This window comes from Phyllostomus hastatus, unplaced genomic scaffold (genome assembly GCF_019186645.2).
Source record: "Phyllostomus hastatus isolate PE091 unplaced genomic scaffold, TTU_PhHast_1.1 phas_contig_196, whole genome shotgun sequence".
Lineage (NCBI taxonomy): Eukaryota > Metazoa > Chordata > Mammalia > Chiroptera > Phyllostomidae > Phyllostomus > Phyllostomus hastatus.
In genome coordinates, this window is record NW_025333709.1 from 30,242,087 (window position 1) to 30,258,381 (window position 16,295).

General features: G+C 43.6%; 1 protein-coding gene across 2 annotated transcripts in view; it reads left to right on the forward strand.

Moving 5' to 3' along the window:
• The first annotated feature begins 704 nt into the window (after window positions 1-704).
• Window positions 705-16,295, forward strand: part of CWH43 (cell wall biogenesis 43 C-terminal homolog) — a 40,625-nt gene continuing 25,034 nt past the window's right edge. For both annotated transcript variants that reach the window (XM_045834417.1, XM_045834419.1), the window contains exons 1-7: window positions 705-925; window positions 2,342-2,533; window positions 6,189-6,309; window positions 6,675-6,829; window positions 9,209-9,410; window positions 10,743-10,831; window positions 15,811-16,068. In XM_045834417.1, the coding sequence (XP_045690373.1) occupies window positions 883-925; window positions 2,342-2,533; window positions 6,189-6,309; window positions 6,675-6,829; window positions 9,209-9,410; window positions 10,743-10,831; window positions 15,811-16,068 (1,060 nt within the window). In that variant the 5' untranslated portion in view covers window positions 705-882. The remainder of the gene's footprint in view (window positions 926-2,341; window positions 2,534-6,188; window positions 6,310-6,674; window positions 6,830-9,208; window positions 9,411-10,742; window positions 10,832-15,810; window positions 16,069-16,295) is intronic.

A 16,295-nucleotide genomic window follows, 5' to 3' on the forward strand; every position in this document is an offset into this window, starting at 1 on the left:
CTCTTACTTTCTCCTCAGGAACCCGCGCCCTCAAAGCTTTATTCATAAAGTTGAGGAGTACAGTTTCCACTCGCACCCGTTTTCTCTCTCCTGAGCAAGTGCTGCCATGTCTCCAAAAGCCACTGAAAATACTGTAGCTTCTAGAATTTTTTGACCACCTTTCCAGAACGCAATTTGTTCACTGCCCAAGCTGACAAAGAGTAGCGTAGGCAGGTGGCTCTGGCTGGAGCCCGCTCGCCTCCGGGGCGTCGCCCAAGCCTTAGGAACGCCAAGGTCCTGTTCACACTTGCTCGCCAAAAGCTCCAGAGCCCATTTTTACAGGCTGCCCCTTCTAAGTCTCCAGCCTTCCCCTTTGCTGTCTCCTCGCAACGCACCCCCCGCGGGCCTTATTTAACCCAGGGCACCACTGGTCTTAGTTGCACTCGCTCCGGGCCTCCTGTGCCCTGGCAGCGCTCCATCCCGGGGTGGCTCTGGGAGCCGCCCAGACTACCTGGGTTTTGCCTGATGGCGGGGTTTCCTGGGTCTCCACACTTGGACGCACATCCTCTGCAGTGTGCAGTCGCTTTGGCAGTGAAGCCGCGCAGCGACAGCAGCGCAGGGACGCGAGGTGCCGGCCAGGGTGGCAGCGGAGCGCGCACCGCGCACCGGCGGGACAAGGCCTGGCGGACTGGGCTGGGTGTGGCGGGGCGGAGGCTGCTGCCCCACCCAAGCCTGAGCTCGCCACCGAGGATTGCGTCGGCGGACTCAGCAAGGGGACGTGGGGCGCAGACACAGGGCCCCGGAGGACGCGGCGGCAGTCAGGGGTGCACGGTGTGCGCTGCGGAACTGACCTACTGACCTGCGCTGCCACTTTCCTAGACCACGCCGCTCAGCGCCGTGGCCATGCGCTCCCTGTGGAGAGAAATCCTCCTGGAGACCCTTCTGGGTAAGCTGAGGTCGCCCTCGCCGCAGGTGCCGGCTCCCCCCGGCCTTGCCCTAAGTCGCAGCTCTCGGCTGGCTTGGCTGAGCTCCTCCAGGAAGAAAAGTGTGCTCTGTGCCCAGAGGAGAGATGCTTATCGTCCCCTGGGAACTTCTGCTACCGCAGGGGGTGGGATGGGGTGGGGGTTGAGGGGGAAGACCTAGATTGAGGTTCCAAAGCTGAGGCGCCTGCAGAACACGGTGCCTCCTGAGTTCCCACGCCAGCCTGGGATTGCTCCCAAGGCGCGTTAATTCTCCACGCGTCAGCCTTGAAGTTGCAGGGCTGGTACCGCCCCCTAGCACCCCGACCCGTGATCGATCTTTATGTTTAACTTAATAAAGTGAAGTACTGAACTTTAATTTTCAGAAGGAAAGGCGCACCCGTTTTCTCCCGCGGCTGTGGGGAGCGCACTGGGCAGTAGCTGCCGCCGGCCGAGGCTGCGCATTTGGGCATTTGGCAGGAGGCATCGAACTGGAGTCCCGTGTGCTCACTCAGCAGTTTTGCCAAAAATCCCAAGTACCATTACTGGTGTGATTCTGTTGGATCTGTGTGATTAACATCAGAACTCCTAGACAACGTTCGGGAGACTGCTGGAATCTCGCTGTTCATTAGGAAATGAGCATGCCTCTGGCGGGGAGGGGTGCCTTCCTGAGAATTTACTTTGTGGGAGGGCCCATTTTTTCTGGCTCAGTCTGTATCTCATGAGTAAGGCCATGCAAAGCGATTGGCTATTAGTACCTAGGGTGCTAGGTACTCCTTGTACTTGATCTCATTTAATCTGAACAACTCCAAGGTGGTTGAAAGTGCTGTTTTGCTGATTAAGTTGGCAGAGGTGAAACCAACTTCAGGTCTAGGTACCCCACCACCGCATCCCGTTTCCTGAGGGTCGGGTGTCAAATAGTCTACTCTCAAGAAAATGCTTACTAACCGACCTGCCTTGGACCTGCCCTGAGGGTAGGTAGTCTGGAGTGGGAGGAGCGAGGCCGCTCCTTGTTGCTCTAGTTAGTTTTCATATTTCTCATTCTAGAAGCCAACTAAGGTAAGAAAATGTTACCCAAGTCTTGACAGGAGAGCAAATTCAGCCTGAATGTTCCACATGAAGAGGCTGTACTAAAGGGACGACCCGTGGGGGTGTGGCCAAGGTTGACGGAACCGAGGGAGGGCTGATGCCCAGGGACTGTCTCGCAGCAGCAGGAGGGAGCAATTCCCAACCTGGCCTACAGAGGAATTTTCTCACCGGAAGCCCCTTAAAGCCGCAGCTGTGACGGAGGGCAGCCGGCTGCAGCAGTCTCAGTGGGGGGGACGGCTCACTGCTTGAAACAGTGACTAGGTTACACTTTGCCTTTCTCTGAAAATTAAAAAAAAAATTTTTTTTCTTTCTAGGATATGTTTCTTGGTCTCTCTTGCATGGCCTGGCCCCAATGATTTATTACTTTCCCCTGCAAACACTGGAACTCACCGGGCTAGAAGGGTTTAGCATAGCGTTTCTTTCTCCGATATTCCTAACAAGCACTTCTGTCTGGAAGCTGGTTAAGAAGAAGTGGATGCTGACCCTGCTGCGGGTGATCACTGTTGGTAAGTTGAAAAGCATTTCTTTTACTTAAAAATCAGGTGAAAATATGGAGGCTTTTTTTGAATTCTAAATGATTAAATAAGAAAAATAAAAGACTTCTCTCTCTTACTACTACCTTAGAAGAGTTTTAGTAAAATTCGAAGAATAGACCAAAAACCAATGTATTTTACATTTCTCACTTTTCTCTCAGACTGGAAAGGCCTAAAAAAATCACAGAAATGAGGAGGGAAAAGAAACCTTGGTAACAGGTCAACTTTTGAACATAGTGTATTCTTTTTTCCCAAATGTGACACATAACTCAGAAACCCTTAAGAGCTGTTCAGTGACGCTGCATAGAAACACGAAAATCGTGCACGATGAAAGCCGTAGTAAGCGAAGTCCAGCGACAACTGGGGAAAAATATGTGTAGCTCTTTCAGTCAAGGGCTAACTTCCTAGTATATGGGTTTTTCACAATTCAATTAAAAAAAGGGACCAACAACTCAGTAGAAAAGGGGGCAAAGTAAACCATCAGTTTACTGGAAAGGAAATATAATTGGTTCTTAAAAATATACTGAAATGTATAGAATACAAATTATACTCAGAGTATATTTATACATAGTTTTACCTGTTGGATGGGAAAAGCAAATTGTGACTATGCTGTATCGCAAGGAGGGAAGGTAAACACGCACCCACTGTTGGTGGGAACGTAAGTCGGCAAACTTCTGCGGAGGGTAGTTTAGCAGTACTTACTGAAATCGCAAATGTGCACATACCCTTTCATCCAGCAATTCCACCTGTAGGAATATATCTTACAGTTATACTCACATGGGTGTAAAATGACAAAAAATACAAGGCTATTTAACCATTGCAGCAATATTTTAATAGAAAGATTGGAAGTAACCTAAATGTCACCTATGTGGGATAATTAAGTAAATCCTGGTTATGAAACTTGGGCTATTACGGAATACTTGGCATCCATAAAAAAGAATAAGAACTATTAGTTATGTAATGAAATGAAATGTTCTTCAAAATGTAGTAAGTGAAAAAGGGAGACACCGCAGAGTGTGCAGAATACTAACATTTGTGTAAAATAAGGTTAGATGAAAATATACTTAGTATATAATTGAACATGCATTAAATAGCTTTAAGACTAAAGCATCTGATAGCATTTTAGTTGCTTCCAGGGTGAAAAATAGGGTATATAGAGACAGGTATAAAAGGGAAACTTCGCACTATGTACCTCTTATAGCTTCTGAACTTGAGACTGTTTTATTATAAAAATAGCAATTAAAAAAACTTTAAATGTACTTTTACTAGCACTAAGAATTGAGCATATTGATATTAGTAAATGTTGAGAGACCTTGGCAAAGTAGTGGTAGTAAAAATGTAAGAAGGTGAGATCATGGAGAAAAGTTTAAAAAAACAACAACTCCCCCAGATTCCAGTCTGGCTGACGTGTGGCTGGCTGCAGACCCTGGACGTCTTGCCCTGTGCTAGAACACAGGTGACTTCTCTGAGTGGGCTTTCCCAGTGGCATTTGTTAATGAACCATGCCGTGTGTTTCTTCTGTCTGGAAGTGGTCACTTGACTTACTTCAGAAACACTGACAGGAATCACTAGCAAATTTCTTCCTGTTTTTTTTTTTTGTGTGTGTCTATCCCTGAAGAAGGCAGAACACAGTTAATGCAGTGAATTCTAGGGCTACCCACCAAGGTTTAGAATTCTGGTTTTTAAAAAGCTTGGGCTCCGAAAGAACACTGGTAAAGACCACTGAAAAATGTACCCAAATACAAAGTCATTTAATCATGTCAGGTGACCGTGAAATTTTGTGTCCCAGAAATAATAGAAATGAAGCTGTCTATTCTAAACTGAGTATATAGTAACTGAGTTCAACTGCCATTGGCTTACAGTGTCCTTCTGTGAATTATTATGGCCTGTGTGTTGCAAGTTTTGTTTTTACATTTCCCCCATACTTAAATTTCCTGTATGATTTTCAAAAAATTAATATACTTAAAAATCCTTACTTTTCAATTATAGTTGGCATTCAATATGATATTAGTTTCAGGTGTACAGCATAGGGTGAGACACTTATGTAGTTTACAGAGTGGTTCACTCATAAGTCTCGCACCCACCTGACATAATGTGTAGATATTATAGTATTATTGACTGCATTCCTTAAGCTGGGCAAGTTCACTTTCTCATCATGTTCCCTGGTTGGCTTTTATGGGGGTGGTCTCATCACTGGCACCTTTTTGTTGCCTTTGCTCAATGCTGTCTTATCTACAATACCACTGTCTGAGCAGTTACTGGGACAGTTTTTTTTTTATTATTATTATTTAAGTTCAGCTCTGGCCCAGGAACTTCTGGTGGCTATAAGAGATGTGATATTAAATAATTGGCGGGTGGGGTGATATTTGGGATGCTTCCTATTGTTCCCCTTTCACCTCCTTCCTCCATAAAACTCATTACCTTGGGTAGAGGTAGAATCATATTTGAGAAGATTGATTAGTGACTCAGAAATGGGGGCAAAGAGGCAACAATTTCTGCCAGATACTTTTCCAGGTCATTCTTGAGCTTTGAGGATGCTAAACTGAAGTTGAAGTAAGCCATAATTGGTCTTAAAACTCCCTTAGGATGCTTCTTAAGGAAACAAAACAACTTCAGTGAAGAGTCCTAAGGTGTCCTTTCACAACTACAGAGAAGAGCTGAGTGTTATGTGCTATCTTACCTCTGGCATCTCAGATATTTAAGGTTAATTACTGTGAAGTTAACTGTTAAACTTGTTTATACTCCTGTTGATTTAGTTTATTTTTTTACCTTAAAGATTGTGACCATCTAGAATGGCTATAATGAAAAAGACAGTAATAAGTGTTGTCAAGGATGTGAAGAAGTTGGAACATTCACACATTGCTGGTGGGGATGTAAAATGGTGCTGCTGCTTTGGAAAACAGTTTGGAAGTTTGTAAAAATGTTGCAATATGACCTGTTAACTCTATTCCTTGGTATATAAGCAAGCAAAATGAAAACATATGTTTACATAAGACCTTGCACACAAATGTCCAGAGCAGCATTACTTAATAGTAGCTAAAAAGTGGAAACAACCCAAATGCCCACTGCCTGATAAATGGATAAACAAAATGCAGTGTATCCGTGCAATGAAATATTATTCAGCCATAAAAAGTAATGAAATATCAAGACATGCTACAACATGTATGAACCTTGAAAACATTATGCTAAATGAAAGAAGCCACTGACAGAAGGCTACATATATGATTCATTTATATGAAATTTTACAAATAGAAAAATTTCATATGGACAGGAAGTAGACAAATGAGTGCTGGGGGTGGGGAGGAAGAAAAAGGAGTGAGTGATAACAGACATGGGTTTCTTCTTGGGGTGATGAGAATATTCTGGAATTAGGGGTAATAGTAACACAACTTTGTGAAAGCATTAAAAACCATGAAGTTGTACACATTGACATGGTAAATTTTATGGCAAGAATGATATCTTCATAAGATTTTAAAAACTTTATATACATACGCACTTAGATATTAACTTCATCTTCTGGAGTCCAAAAATGATATCAGACACAGTAGTTAGGAAATGCGGAAGACTGAGTACCAGTGCATGGTTGCCAGAGACACTTGGCATTTAGTTCTCCTTACTTTGTCCGTAGGCAGCATAGCCTCCTTCCAGGCTCCAAATGCCAAACTTCGGCTGGTGCTCCTTGCGCTTGGCATGTCTTCTTCGCTGATAGTACACGCTGTGACGTGGTGGACAGGAAGTGGTTTGCAAAGGTATGTTCGTATCCTGTGCCCCTGTGGATAAATAAGTGTAGTGATCAATTACCAAAGGGAAAGTTGGGACCAAGAGTCCCAGGTTATAGTATTTACCTTCCACCTGGACTTGAAGAAGTCTCTTTTTTCTCCCTTTGCACAAAATCCAGACATAAATACCTGCCTCAGTCTTAATGTTTTGAGAATGACAGCATTTTGACAAGTTGCCTAGCTAATGGGCTAGATAAAGGCTACGTCATGTATATTGCTGCAAATTACCAGCCAGACTATTCCATATATTCATGCTATAAAACTAGAAAATTCATGATGGATATAGTTCATTGAAACCACATAACAAATTGTTATAAATACTTTTGCACTTACAGGTACCTCAGAATCTGGGGATTCATTTCAGGACAGATTCTTCTCATTGTTCTCCGCATATGCTACACTTCACTAAACCCAATCTGGAGTTATCAGCTGTCCAACAGAGTGATATTGACGTTAAGTACCATAGCCACACTTGATCGCATTTCCACAGGTAAGTAAGTGCATGCCCAATTGATTTTGGGATTTTTCTCTCTTGCATCATTTACATTTCTGATCGGAATGTAATATATCTTGGGAAGATAAAAATAGTCTTTCTGTACTATTTCTCTATTTCGACTTGTCCTCCCTCTGAAATACTCACAGGTGCAGTCAGTAGACTATTATCTGAGCAGAAGGCACCTTGTCCTTGCTCATACAGGGAGTGGAAATAAAAAGCTGTCTCTGGCTTGCATCACTGTGGAGAGGGAGGTTAGAGGAAGCCCTATGCTTCCAGCAGGATTTCAGCCTCTCTCTTTCTCCTCTTCTCCCTGGACAGAGCTTTCCAGGATGGGATCCTTCCTCCCTCTTCCTCTGACCCCAGTGTACCTCTCGCATAATGGAAAGAGGCTTTGCTTGGGGTGACGGGTGCACGATGCTGTGTGCAGATGATGTTTTATTGAGTTGTACACCTGAAGCCTCTATGGTTTTGTGAACCAATGTCACCCCAATACATTCAATTAAAAGAAAGCAGAAGTTATTTGTGAGCTAGGGCTGTGGGAACTATCTGGGCTTTTTATTTCCAGGAGTCAGGAGATACTTAAACTCTAAATGTGAAACTTGAAATGAAAGGAAAATCTTGTTCATTCACGCCACCATTCATATCACCTGTTTCTCTCTGGAACTGACTTTCTCCAAGATAGACTTATATCCAAGATAGACTTGGATGTTGGCTTCTTATGCTAACTTGAGACCCTTCTGAAAAGAAAGGAAGAGTGTTACTAGATTCTAATTAATTTGCTCCTGGCTTTTTGTGTAACTCTCAATGAGTCACTGTTCTTTTGTAAATACAGGAGAAACCTCACAGACTCCTGGAAGTTTAGAGGATTCTGGCTCACCATGAACAAAGTGCTCGTGTAGTCCCCCTCTGGCCTCAATTTTGGCATGAGTTGGGGTGAGTGAGAACAGAAAAACATCATATGAGCAAACTGATAAGTGAGCTTAATATGAGTTAGAAAATTTAGAACTTGGTTTAGTGCCCTAAGATATGTTTTATATTTTATAAAACACTAATATCTGAATGTGGAAACTCAGGTAGCAAGTTTCACAGGTACAGCCTGATAAAAATCTGAACTTCAGGGTGTCTTTTACATTTCCTGACTTGTGTTTTCGTCTTTCTCGCTTCTGTTTTAAATTGATGTGACCCAGTTGTCAGTCCCTTCCTGCTTTTTCCCCTGTGCCCACATTTACATAACTCCACAGTCCTCACCAGCTTCCCAGCATAGCTGATCACACCAGGCACTTTTTGTAGTTTTATTGAGTATTTGCTGGGTCCTGGGGGAAGGCTCACCCACCATAATACACAACATGTTGCTCAGCACATTCACCTTAGGTGTTCATCTTCTCCAAAGACTGTCTGCTGAGCCTCCAGGCCTCCACCTACCCTCTGTCTTCACCACCCTCCCCTTCATCTCCATAGCTCTCAGCTCTGCTCCTCCTTCCTCTGGCTTCTTTGTTGGCAGAATGGCTTTCTTCTTGTGCAATCGGACTGCCAGCCCCCAGGGAGTCCTTCCATCCTGCAAAGAGCTTCACACTGTCATAAAGCATCTGCCCAACAGGCCCTCTGCTCCTATAAAGAAATTCTGCCAGCATTTCCTACACTGGTTACATTTTTGTGCAGTAAGTCACTTATGCAATGAGGTGAGGCCTCTTGGTTAAACAGTCCCAGGAGTATCGTCTAGGTAAGTATGCAGGCACTGGAGCTGGATTGCCGAAGTTCTGATCCCAGCTTCTCTTTCCTTGGACAAGTTACTTGTTGTCTCTTTAGGTTTTAGTTTTCTAGTCTGTAAAATAAGATTAGTAATAGAGCCAATTTCACGACGTTGTTGTGAAGATTAAATGAGCTCAAAAAAGGGCTCGGAACAGGACTTAGCCTACAGTTACTGCTCAGTCAATGCACTGTCATTACTCTGGGTGCCCAGGGGCGCAGACAGCAGCCCTGTTCTTTTGAGGCAAAGCAGCCTGGTGCACTGGGAACATTCCACTCGTTTGCGCCCTGAACTGCATTGGTTCCCTGAACACACCGTTCACTTTTCCTACCTCTATTTTTGCTCCTACTGTTCAGTTCATGCGAAGCAAATAACTTGTGGCATTTTCATGTGTCAAATTCCAAGATGCTTTGTTCTCCTTAACCCATTCCTGATCCAGCCTACCAAGAATGATCTCTCCCACCGACTAGCTTTCCACAGATTCCGCTTTGTATGGTAGTTGCATGTCTCATCCCGCCTCTAGAGTTAGCTCCTTGAAGCTGGATGCCGCTTCTTACTCGCTGAATGCCTGTTAAATGGAGAGGGTACGCTTCTGTGTAACTGACCTTTTCCCTTTTTTACCCCAGATGGTGACTGCAGTAAGCCTGAGGGAAGAAAGAGCAGCCAGGCAGCCAAGGGGGTGGCCTGCAGGTCTCACTGGCTGTTGGCCGGGGCTGCCTTTGGCAGCCTTGTGTTCCTCACCCACTGGATTTTTGGAGAAGTCTCTCTCGTTTCCAGATGGGCAGTGAGTGGGCATCCTCAGCCAGGGCCAGATCCCAACCCATTTGGGTGAGTTTGGGTGTGGGCATCAGCTGTTATGGTTGAAGAAACAAATTCCTTCTTGGTGTTGGCACAGTGATGACCTGTGATGGCCAGATATTGCCTAGACTACTTTCTTTAGGTATCAGAAATGTGGCACGAGCTTATTGTGTACTTTGGAGATGGGGGAGCCAGAAGGGCCTTTGTCCCAGTGGTACAGGGGCACTGAGGGAGGACTGAGGACTGGGCACAGCTAAGTAATGGGCTCTGGGTGCTCCCACATGGGCATCCTGAGGCTCTGAGGCATCCCCACATAGAAGATCATTCTCAGTGCCAGGGAAGGCATGGCACTACCTGGCCATTTTCTCCAAACCCCAACCCCCCACCTTATTCCACTTATGGGAATTTGGTAGGTCAAAATTGGAGTGCCCTTGTGAGGGACTGGGTTGGCAGCCTGGGTGTAGATCTTTATTCTCTGCAAGGGACGGAAGCTCTGCAAGACCTCTGCATCCTCGGGTGCTTTGAAACCTGCTCAAGCAGTCAAGGAGTTAGCAGTCATGAGTTTAAGCGCTGGTCCATGTGCTTGGTCCTCATGAACCTTTGCTCTGCTTTTCCTGATATCTTTTTCTCTCCAGTGGTAAAGTCCAACCCTTCTTCATGTTAAAAGATTGGAGGGACCTTTAAAACATTTGCCTCAGACACCTGCTTTCTCTTACAGTGCTGAAATTCCCGCATCTGGATACATGTCACTGCCTGCTGAACCTTACCCCAGCAAACATCTGCGTCTATCCGGAGGTGTCTCAGGCTCAGCATGTCCGCATCCAGATTCAGCAGCGCCTAGTCCCCAGACACGTTCTTCCTCCTCCATGCCTTGTTCACTCTGCCAAGTCATCCTAGAACTCTGAGTCTTCCTCATTGGCTGCATCTAACTGGGCATTTAGTCCAATAGATTCCCCTGCTTCTCTGAAAGAATCTATCCCTTCCTCCCTATCTGCAGCCTTGTCTACTGGAGCGGAGTCCTCCTCATCTTTCACCCAGTCTTCTAATGGTCTCTCTTCAGCATGGTGCTCTCTACACTGCCTGGAGTGATCTCTTTAAAATGCATATTGGACTCCATCACTTTCTTGCTTAAGACCTGTCAGGGTTTTTTTCTCCTCCCATACCAAGTCACATGAGACAGTGTTCTGAATGTGTGCAAATAGAATGTTAGTTCCCATGGGCTCTCAACATCTCGTTGGCTGTTTTGCACTCATGTTATCTCTTGGGTATATCTAGAGGTAGGAGATATTTTTCTGTTGTATATATGGGACAATGACATATGAACAATGTCAGAAGTCTTATGGCATGTCCTTTTTTTGACAGAGGTGCAGTTCTGCTGGGTTTGGTGAGCGGATTGACACTTTCGACTTGTTCGTGGTTCCCGGGTACCAGTTTCATCTGGTGGGTTACAGGTATGTGGAGTTTACCTGCAGGTGTGCCAGCCATTGAGCTCAGTTGTCCAATTTATTGTACGTGCAGGCATGTGCACCTAGACTGGAAGTAGATGACCGAAACAGCAAACATGTGCTGTTGCCAAGCGGGCTATTACGTAGAACCAGCTGCAGCCCCTATGACCCAGATGTCACCATGCTTGCCAGTGACAGTTGGCTCCAGATTTCACTTCCTCCTATTTCATTTCCGCTCTCCTCTTGTGGCTGTCTAAGTCTGACCTGACCATGCTGACGTATCTCCCTCATCTCCCAAATGACTCATCGAAGACGGGTGTCAGGTGCCTTCAGATTTACCAAAGGCCTGAGGAGACGGAGGGTCGCACGTTGCCCTGCGGCCAGACCTCCACTGCTCTCTGAGATTGCTTGCTAAACTGGTTTGCAGGAATGCCCTCCTTTGGGACTCTGTAATGAAGCTCAATTTCCCTATCTGTTTTATATGTAACAGTTTAGTTCCTCACCCTTCTCTCCAGCTTTAGGGTCCCTGTTGGCTTATTCAAAGACTTGGACCATCTTCTCCCTCTAGAGTCACAGAATATTGATGAAGCTATGATGCTTCAGGAGCATTCTATTTATCTTCCTGTGGCTGAATTAGCTACTCTTCTCCCTTCCCTTAAAAAACAGCAGACATGGTTAGAGTCAGTTTTAGTGTTAAATAAAACAATTCTCCCCTCTCTGGCAGGGCCAACGGTATGTTTGATTTCTGTGAAATGTCTTTTTACATGTTAAGTAAGCAGGTGAATCTGAGTGTTGCACTAGATGCTGTGTGGATGTGGGAAAATATATGTATCGGTAATAGAAGTGGGTAGAATAACACGAGAAGTAAATGTCTGCACACCCGACATGCCGTCACCCTTTCGTGGAGACGTTCATGTAATCCACATAGGTTGCTCAGTTAATGGCCAGGTCCTCATCCTCCTGGAGTGGTGAGAGCAAAATGTGGTCACGTCAAGCTGTTTTCTGGTAGGCATTCCCTGTGGGGTCTGAGGAAGTTTGTATGAATATTGGAGTAATCTTTCTTCTCGTCAGAGAGATGCCTCATGAGATTCTTCAGGCAAAGGACCAGAGAGCTTTGCTAACGCTGAGTTTGCAATGAGCGTATATAGCTTCTTTTTTTAAATGATGAACCTGCAATGCTTTGGTTTGCAGCCTGCGCTCAATCCACTGAACTATGCCAGCCAGGGCTGTATATAGCTTCTTAATCTGCATGCAAAAGAGAAAAGGGACATGGAATACAATTGAAAGTTCATAAGCATTTATATCATACTTTTGTTCATGGAACAGAAGCAAAATGCTTATGGGGAAGATAATTAGTAGCTTCATTTTAAACATGGGAGAAATGAGGTCCACAGACATACCAACTTGTTAACAGAAAAGCTGTGACTTCCAGTGTTATTACGCTTGCACTTACTTTCCCAGATAAGCAAGGTCTTACCCATGAGAGTGAAATCCAATCTAGTGTTGCGGTCTCTCTGGAGTGTAAAATGGTAGTTTAAAAGACTCTTGGGGCAAACAGATTCAAGGCTTCTAATAGGCTCTTTGCTGTAGATAGGAGAGCAGGGCCATAATTCAGGAGCTTCATCTCCCTCTCGGATCACCTACTTACCCAAAATAAGCTGGACTTCACACTTAATTATCTAGAGATGGGGCCCACTTTTCACTGATTCATCTCTGAAAATCACATTAAAAAGCAGCCTGTGGAAAAATAAATTATATTTTTTCATTGTACAGTTAAAGTCAGAAATTCCAATTGAAGTTCAGCATGAAATTAATTATGGCACTGACCAGTAGCATTTCATAAATGCAAAGAGCTTGAAATCTTGATGGCTATTAAATTAATAAACTCAAAATTCTATTTAAAAAAGTGTACTAAATGCATTCATAGGATGCCAGTGTATTATACAATGTGCCTATAATTTATTGTATGAAAAATCTGATCTTTTGAAAATAAACATATTAGACATTATAAATAATACTATTGGAATGTTCAATTACCATTAATTCTGTTTGATGTCTTAGGTGTTGTAAAGATTTGGAGGAAATTACTTGGGAGACTCAGTTGCAAACAAAAAATAGTTACAGTGTATGCTTAAATGAGAAAGGTAAAGTGACTAAGCGTGTGTGTCATATGCCACCACTGGTGTAAAAAAGGAGGACTGTGCACACATGTGCATTTCTTTCTATGCGTAGTGTCTCTGGAAGGATGCAGAGGAAGCTAGCATCAGTTGTCTTCACTGAGGGGAACCAGTGGATGATGATGATCAGAAGGACTCTTTTGTACTCTTGAATTTTGGGTTTTTGAATAGAGAGCCTTTTAGAAAAATACACCTTTTGTGGACTTAAAAAATATAGCCTATGCAAAAAAATAGAAAGTAAATTAAAAATAAAGGCAATAACAGTCAAGGGAAATTTGAAGGGGTGTTTTCTTTCCCTCCAGACGGTTCTCTGCAGTAAGACAGAAGAAACAAAGTCATTCTGATATCTTTAGATTAGAATATCAAATCAGGACTCATTCTTTGAAAAGTTAATCATTGTAAGTTAATAAACAGAAAAAAAAATAATCTCACTAATAAATATTGGGTTGGCCAAAAAGTTCATTTTTTTCCCCCTAAGATAGTTCTGGTAGCTCCTAGTTGTCTTTAACTTCATCTGAACTGTTAGATTGAATTGTGAAAGCTGTCATATCAGCATGCATTAAAAAAAAACTTCATCCAAATTGGTGAATTTTTGTGTAGCCATTTTAATATTGAATATGAAGAAAATATGTAACATTTCCAGCATATTATGCTTTATTATTTCCAGAAAGGTAAAAATGCAACTGAAGTGCAAAAAAGATTTGTGCAGTGTGAAGAGAAGGTGCTGTGACTGATTGAATGTGTCAAAAGTGGTTTGCAAAGTTTTGTGCTGGAGATTTCTCACTGGATGAGGCTCCATGGTCAGGTAGGACAGTTGAAGTTGATAGAGATCCAATTTAGACACTAATTGAGAACAAAGTTATAACACGTGGGAGATAGCCAACATACTCAAAATATCCAAATCAATAAAGTTATTGGTAAAAATGAAAAATGTGTCTTTCATTTTACAGAAAAAGCTAGGTGAACTTTTGGGCCAACCCAATATATGTCATTTAAAATGTTATACTATTTTCATCATTAATTTGGCAAAGATTTTTAGAAAAAATAATTTTCACCGGGCTCCAGAGGTGAGACTTTCGGGGAGGTGCCTGGAGGAAAAGAACACTGGTACAGCCTTTCGGGAGAGCAGGTGCCACGGATCGTGACTCTTTAAGACCCTTCTACCTCTTAACACAGTCATTATCCTTCTAGGAATCCATTTAAAGGAGACAATCAGAGCTGTAGTAAGAGATTAATTGACAAAGAAAAATGTTCCTCACAGTGTCAGAAGCTTCATACATGGCCAATGATAGGAAAATGGATGCTTATATTGCAGTGTATTTATCCAGTGGAATAATATATATGCATAAAATGTTTTAGGCAAAAATTAATAACATGAGAAAGTGTTCTTGATATAATGTTACATAAGGAGCAGAACATGATCTTTAATATATGGTATGATTTTATTTACCTAAAAAATACTCCCATATAGACATAGAAAAAGATAAGGAGAAATAACATTAGAGAATCGACCTTGGTTATCTTAGTCTTAGGCAGTTGTTAATTGATTCCTTACAGTTCTATATATTTTTTAAATGTCTATAGTGACTAGGCATTACATTTGTTTTATTTCAAAATGAAAATTTTTTTCTGTTATGAAAATAACCATTGCTGAATATAAGTGTTGGATGGTCTCACTGTGGGGTTAAAGTCCGTGAGTTGGAGAGGGCCCTCGAACCTGGTTCTCATGCTTATCTGACTGATGGTCTTTGAAGTGGGGGGAGTAGAGAGTCACTTGGCGTTGTCCTGTGATGGTGCAGGCAGAACCTACTGATGGAGGTGAGCCCGTGGGGCACAAAGAAGCTGGCTGCAGCCACTTCCTGCCCCCTTGCTGGCTTTTCTGGAGTTCCTGCCTGGAGCAGTGAGGAGTCTGCAGCAAACACCCTTGAAGGGTGGGTCACGATGATCCAATGCTGATTGAAATGTCTAGCAAATGGCATATTCTATGGAAAAGTGTTATATCAATGGCTCCAAATTGGGGTGCTGTAAGACCCTGAGATGCCTTCTCAAAGCTGATTTCACAGAAAGTAGGAGAATTGTTGTATTTCCTCAGGATTGGCTCAACAAGTTAGCCAACATTTGCGAAGTGCCTGCTGCAGGCCAGGCAGATTGCACAGCCCCCCCCACCCCCGCCCCGCCCCATGGGGCTGCTGGATAAGGGGTGAGCTGCCTGTGGACTCACTAAAGCAGGGTGTCTACAATATCGTCTCACTCACATCTTCCCTTGGGCCCCCGAGGTCGGGAAAGTCAGTTTACTTAATGTAGGACAAGGGGCAGGATTTAAATGGATGGCGATGCCTTTAGGAGGGTCCTTAACAAAAACATTCTAGAAACCACACTGGCTCTACATGTTTTCTAATGTCCTGGGTCTGGCTAGTTAAATAGCCCTGTTTTGGGTATTACAGGTAAGTTCACTTTGTTCAGTTTTTATTGCTCTTAGGATCTAAAATAATCTAAAAGTGCCTTCTCCTCTCCACCCGCTATTCCTGAAGAAATATCACTGGACTGAGCATCATTAGACCCACATTCCATCAGCAGCTGTGCAAGTCACCAGCTACGTGACTTGTAGCAAGTCACATTAACCTCCTAGACTGCATTTTCTCCTTAGTGTGAGGATTGGACCAGCATGCCCCTGAGGTCCCCTCTGGCTCTAAATGGCTATACATTAGTCATCCTATAAGCTTATTATCCCTCCCCCCTTTTTTTGAGACAATGGAAGAGACTGTTACTGCTATTCCCGTCTGATTCTTTTTCTTCTCCCAAACACAGGAGCGGCTTCGGCTGCGGGTCTTCTTTACTTGCCCACTTGGGCAGCTGCTGTTTCTGGCTGTGTCCTCGCCCTCTTCACGGCGTCCATGTGGCCTCAAGTGCTTGGGCACCTTATCAGCTGCAGCTCGAGACCTGGGAAAAGCATGACCATTGCTATGGTGTTTTATCTGCTAGACATATTTTTCTGTGCATGGTGCACCGCTTTTAAATTTGTCCCAGGAGGTGTCTACGCCAGAGAAAGATCTGACATGCTTTTGGGTGAGTGCATTTGAGAGGTTTGGATTCAAGCAATAACTACTGGGAATTGTCCTTCAAGACTGGGATTTAGTACTTTACATGCCAAGTGGAAATAAAGAGAATGATCTGGCATTTCTCATTAAAATGGAGTCTATGGATTTGGTGGAAAAAAAAACCCTGGAAGAATGTCTAAGTTACTACTTAAAAACAGATTTCTTCATGTGTCTGAATTTCAGTGCCATGTATTA